Source organism: Zeus faber (genome assembly GCF_960531495.2).
Source record: "Zeus faber genome assembly, chromosome: 8".
NCBI classification, from domain to species: domain Eukaryota; kingdom Metazoa; phylum Chordata; class Actinopteri; order Zeiformes; family Zeidae; genus Zeus; species Zeus faber.
In genome coordinates, this window is record NC_137195.1 from 13,194,423 (window position 1) to 13,200,422 (window position 6,000).

At 47.3% G+C, this 6,000-nt stretch overlaps 1 protein-coding gene across 1 annotated transcript in view; it reads left to right on the plus strand.

Annotated features, from left to right (window-relative positions):
* Window positions 1-5,345, plus strand: part of kcnn3 (potassium intermediate/small conductance calcium-activated channel, subfamily N, member 3) — a gene marked incomplete at its 3' end in the record, with an annotated part of 43,607 nt that extends 38,262 nt beyond the window's left edge. Inside the window, exons 8-10 of the mRNA XM_080005937.1 lie at window positions 2,101-2,228; window positions 3,403-3,472; window positions 4,935-5,345. Of these exons, the coding sequence (XP_079862063.1) occupies window positions 2,101-2,228; window positions 3,403-3,472; window positions 4,935-5,345 (609 nt within the window). The remainder of the gene's footprint in view (window positions 1-2,100; window positions 2,229-3,402; window positions 3,473-4,934) is intronic.
* Window positions 5,346-6,000: the final 655 nt, after the last annotated feature.

Genomic DNA, 6,000 nt, shown 5'->3' on the forward strand with positions numbered 1-6,000 from the left:
TGTTGGTGGGCCCCGCCTGCTCACATGCGGGGTGGGCAATTCATGCGGGGTGTTGATCTGGGTGGCTTTGGGGCTTTTTCCGCTGCTTAGAGGCTCTACGATATAATTCCGACCTTATACACCAGAACTAATGGGGACAAGTCCTGAACACTCACCGGGGGACACATCCCACGCACACACATGCGCACACACACACACGCACACACACACACATACAGGCAGACTCATCACAGGCACACACACACACACACACACACACACACACACACACACACACACACACACAAACACACACACACCACCAGCACCTGCTTTGAACACACCCCCGAACACGCCCCTGATTACATCCCTCTCCTTTCCTCCCTCATTTACTGCCATAACTATGACAGCAAGAGGCCACATGACCAATTGCTGTTCCAGTTTTCCTGGACTTTCATTAACTCTGTTTTGTCGATACATGTTGTCATCCGATGTCTCTACGTTTATGTTTTTTTCCAGGTACATGTTGTTGTGGTTCTATGGTTATATGTCTCACCCGCGGTGATTCTCCCCCGCTTGGAGTAGTAATTATGATTAGTTGTTTATGGACCAAATCAAGGTAAGATTATCTCCAAAGAGGGGGATTGGTACTGGTTCTGTGTAACAAAAAGCTGTGCTCCTGTCATCCTACAGGTCGTCCACAGGACAGAGTTATTGCAGCAGTTCTTGATGATTAAATAATTAATAAAGCGTTGCATTGCAGGTTGAGAACTTGAACTCCACTTGCAGACAAACTCTGTCCTAGATGCAATGGCACAAATACTCTGCGTTGTACGCCCAGCATGCTGACGGCGCAGGATAAAAAATGTGTTTTCGATTTTTTTTTTGTTTAATTAAGAGAAAACATTTAATAAGAAATAGTCAGGAATTTCTCTAGATAAACTAGTATGGAACGTAGATCTTTAAGGAGGAGTTAGGGTGTGTGTGGTGTGTGTGGTTGTGTTCCTGTGGAGGTCCGGACGTGTGCGCTTGGTCCTTGACTGCGGTGGATGGGTGCTGATTAGCCGAGCTGCCGGGGTCCTTTGTGCCCAACCGACAGGGGTATAATTGTTCTTTGTCGAGTACACAGATTCTCTTTGAAGTTGCTCATTCAATTTATGCCTTTGCAGATTCCCGTTTCCTTATTCCTTTCTCTGCGCCTTCCACCCTGGGCAGGCGTTTGGCCCCATAGGTTGTAATTGCATAGCAACCCGGAAATACACATGACACACAGGAGAGGCGATATGGTCGAGATATAGAGCGACGCAGGGCAACCCCCAGCTCCTCCCACGCCGAGATTAGAGCTGTTTTTCACCCTGACAGGATAAATGGTCTAGTGTTGTACAATTTTTCTCAGATATGGTGATATACCAGTTTGAGAGGATTTAAGATAATGGGATGACTTGTGGATAAAGTGGACAGTGCTGAACGGGGGGGGGGGGGGGGGGTCTAATGCAGGGGAGCAGCAATAACTCATGTTGCCATTAGCTCCACTTGTCATCGTCCTATTAGTTGTAACAAGGCTGCTTCTTTAATCAACCGATGAGGTATTATACTGAATTGTTTTTATTACAGAACACAGACTATGGAGCCTATTTGAGTTAAGATATCACATGGTATGATGAGAGAGTGGATGAAAACAAAGAGGGGGAAGAGAGAGAGAGACGCCTGTTGTTTCTCTTCGCCAATTCTCCCTGAGGAGAGTTGTTTGTGTGAGCATGGATATAGCATTGGCAAGCAAATGTGTGTGTGTGCGCGTTCGTGGGTGCATGCGTGCATGGAGACCGTGTGAATAAGGGCAGCAATTCTCAGCTAGGAACTTAAATGGGCACTTACTTTTCACAAGGAGACCAAACAGAAAATAAGTGAAATTAACAGAGAGAGAAAGAGGGAGCAGAGCTGAATAGTAACCAGTGTGTGTGTGTGTGTGTGTATATGTATGTGTATGTGTATGTGTGTGTCTGTGTGTGTGTGTGTGTGTGTGTGTGTGTGTGTGTGTGTGTGTGTGTGTGTGTGTGTGTGTGTGTGTGTGTGTGTGTGTGTGTGTGTGTGTGTGCGTGCGCGTGTGCTCTCTGACTGCAGATAAAGAACGCTGCAGCCAATGTTCTGAGGGAGACCTGGCTCATCTACAAACACACAAAGCTAATGAAGAAGATCGACCACTCCAGAGTCCGCAAGCACCAGAGAAAGTTCTTACAGGCGATACACCAGTAAGACCACCGCTCCAACACACTTGCAAGAACGCACTCACAGACACACGCGCACACACACACACACACACACACACACACACACACACACACGCACCTACAGGCACTCATGCTGCAGACCTGATACAACCTTTGAGCTCAGCTTTACCTTTTATCCACCCACAGGTTGTCTGAAAGAACGTTGATAATCAGATAAAGTGTTTCAATCACCCACATAACCTCACACACACACACACACACACACACACACACACACACACACACACACACACACACTAAATCATCACATACTAAATGGAGGATTGGATTGAGGGGGGGAAAAAATCACAGTTTTGGGCCCAGATGTGGCGAGTGTGTTGTGCACTGTGGAGACATATTGCTATCTCATTACACTATGATCCGTACCAAAGACTCTGCAAAGCCCAGAGGATCCTGCGGTAGCTCGGTGCAGCCGAACACATCTTGAATAGCGGCATTCTTCACACTGTTTTTCTTTTTTTTTTTTTTTCCACAAACCAAGGTACCCAAGGCCGTTACAATATTAAAAACATTAGAAAGACAAACCAAAGAACAACCCAGACGCGCTGACATGAACTGGAAGCAGTGCAACAACAAGAAAGGTTTTTTTTAAATGGTAATCCGTAAGGTTATTTTGTAAAAGATTATCACTCTTGCTTCTCTATTTAGTTAACCCTTTATAAGAAACCGCCATTCGACTTATTTGCATCATTCATGTGCTCCTCTATATGCTGTTTGCATTGGAGGTGGCAGGGTCCGCCTTTCCCGTCAAGAATGCGCTGATCGCAACATTGAAGCCACCATTTCTGATGTGATAATTCTGCTTCGTCCCTCACAGGCTACTTTCCTCCCGTTTGGCGTCGCCTTTCCCGTCGTCACCTTATTTGCTCCCAAGTTGTGCTCAGTTAGATTTTTCAATTTATTTGGTTCAAAGGCAGAACAAAACAAGGTGACCGCTCCCCAGAGTGGCAGCCTAGCCTGGACCCCGAGGCTCAGCTCCCTAGACTGACCTCTGCGTGTGCCCCGACCTTCATGCGGAACCCGTGATTATGTGTGTAATTTTTTTTTCTTTGTGTGTGTGTGTGTGTGTGTGTGTGTGTGTGTGTGTGTTTGTGTGTGTGTGTGTGTGTGTGTGTGCGTATGTGCGTGTATGCAGGTTGCGTAGCGTCAAGATGGAGCAGAGGAAGCTCAGCGATCAGGCCAACACACTGGTGGACCTCTCCAAGGTACGATGTGCAGACGACAAGCTATGGTCCTCCTGCAACGGACGATGAAATAGTTTGACCGACCACCACTTTGTTTGGGTCATGTCACTTTTTTTTTCAGCTTCATATTCTGGTAATCCACCTTTGTCGTGGATAAAAGGGGAATTTCACACAATATTCAATATGTTCTTTTTACAGGAAAATATTATTTATAATTTAATTGTCATAATAATTTTTTTGCAACCGCGTTTGGCCCCGGGACCGCGTGCTTGACACGGCTGTTGTAACTCATGATTCACTTGGTCAAACACACCCTCTCCCTTCCCAATACTGTATCAGCGTGCTACTGTTTCTATGCTGACCCGCCTGTTTCCGTGGCTTTAGGTTTCCTAGCAACCGGAACAAGTGTTAAAACAGGGACGACGGAGAGAGTCGGGAGGAAATGAGGGGAGGGAGGGGAGCACTCTGTTCCTGTGTGGGAGAGAGAATGTTACCGTGAATGCGTGCGCGCATTAGTGTGTCTGTGTGTGCGTACGGGTTTTGGCTGTCTGTGTGTGTGAGTTAATATACGACACTCTATCAGAGAGACTAGAACATGTTTAAAAAAGAAAAAAACAGAACGCCACTTTCTATTGAGCAATAACCTTGATCCGTGTATTTTTTTTATTATTCCATCACACATCCTAATTAATTCGTGGATAAATAACATATTTCTATGCATATTAATGTTATTAAAGGATCTCTCCAATGAGCTGGGCCGTCGTTGAGGTTGGATGTATTCTACCCTGTTTACAACTTGATGAGTTCATGCTTGGCCGGCTTGAGAGTAGCAAAGCAGTAAAGACTATTGTGGGCAGTTACATGTTGTTTAAACTTGGCCACTTAACAACAAAACAACACTTCACCAATATGTAAATAACGATCATCACTCAATTTAACAGTTTTATCATGTGAAACGTGATGCATGGGGAGCAAAACACAGCACAGGCTCATAACTGCGAATTAGACCTATTTCTGCAAGGCTCAGAACCTGCTCTGCAGGTTTGTATGTGCATGCACAAGTGCATGTGTCTGTGTGTATTTTTGTATTTGTGTATTTGTGTAGCTGTTGACTTCCACTTTGAAAGGTGGATGGGTGCTGACTAGCCAAGCTGGTTCTTTTGTGCCCCTCTGACAAGGGTTTACAATCATGGCCGAAAATATTGGCACCCCTTCCTTTCTACTCTGCCTGAGGAGAGTTGTTTGTGTTTGGGCATCATTGGCATGGATACAGGATAGGATGTGCAACACAGGGACTGCCCATTGTTCTGCACATTCTCCATTTTTATTAATTTCCCGTTTGTCGTGCTTCATGCCAACTCAGAAAAAAAGTGAAAGATGGCTCACCCCAATATTTTTCTATTCCCTTTCCCCCTCTTTCTCCCCCTGTGCTCCCCTCTCCTCACACCCCCCTCGCCGCCAACACCTTCTGGATTCCCGACAGATGCAGAGTGTGATGTATGAACTGATGTCGGAGCTCAACGACCGCAGTGAGGACCTGGAGCGCCAGATGCTCTCCCTGGAGCAGCGGGTGGAGCAGCTCACCGCGGGCTTCACCGCTCTGCCCGCCCACCTGTCGGCCACCCTGAGCGCCCAGCACGCCGCCCTGGTCCACCTGCTCCGGGAGAGAGACACCAGGGATGGAAGGGGAGCTGGGGGCGCTGTCGTTCCATTCTCCTCGTCACCGGCGTCGGCTCCGATCCCGATCCCGCCACCAGCTTCGGTGTCCCCGGCCCAGGTGTCGGTTCAGGCCCCGCCTCCAGTGCTGGAGTCTCCGCTGACGGCGCCGCCCCTCAGTCCGGAGGGAAGTCTGGAGGCCAGTCCCAGCCCCAATACCTGCAGCACCAGCTGCTGAAGACACCCAGCGTGGAGCGGACTAGGATACCGATTAAAAAGCAAGTGAATGGGAGGAGGAGAGGAGTTCGCCAGTCAACTGTCAACCTAAAGAGAAACCGAGAAGAGAGCGAGAGAGAGAGAGAGAGAGAGAGAGAGAGAGAGAGAAAGAGAGAGGAGGAGGAGGAGCGTGGAAGGGGAGTCGGGGGGAAAAAGAGGAGTGAAGTGAAGATGGTAAAATCAGGATGGAGCGGGACAGAATCAGAAACTCTCATGCTGGGCCCCCTAGAAAACCACAGAATATATTCCTAAAAAGGGGAGCAAGAAATCAAGGAGTGCATGTCGAATAAAATGAGAAAGAGGGGAAGAATGCATGCAGGAGAGGAATAACGACAAGTGCAAGAAAAATGAGGGGGGAAAACTATGAAGAAGGATGAAGACAGGAGGGAAGATAACAAAGAATAATTAGATAGACTCCGAGCTCCTAAATGGGGCCCAGTCTAATTACTGAAGAAGGCCCTTGTTCTATTTCATTTTCTCTTTCTCTCTCTCTCTCTTTCTCTCTCTCTCTCTCTCTCTGGCTTTCCCTCTCTCTCCCTGCCTTTATTTCTCTCTCTCTCTGTCTCTCATATTGCCCTTTTCTCTCTCCTTCCATCAGGAATTTATGACCATGACTT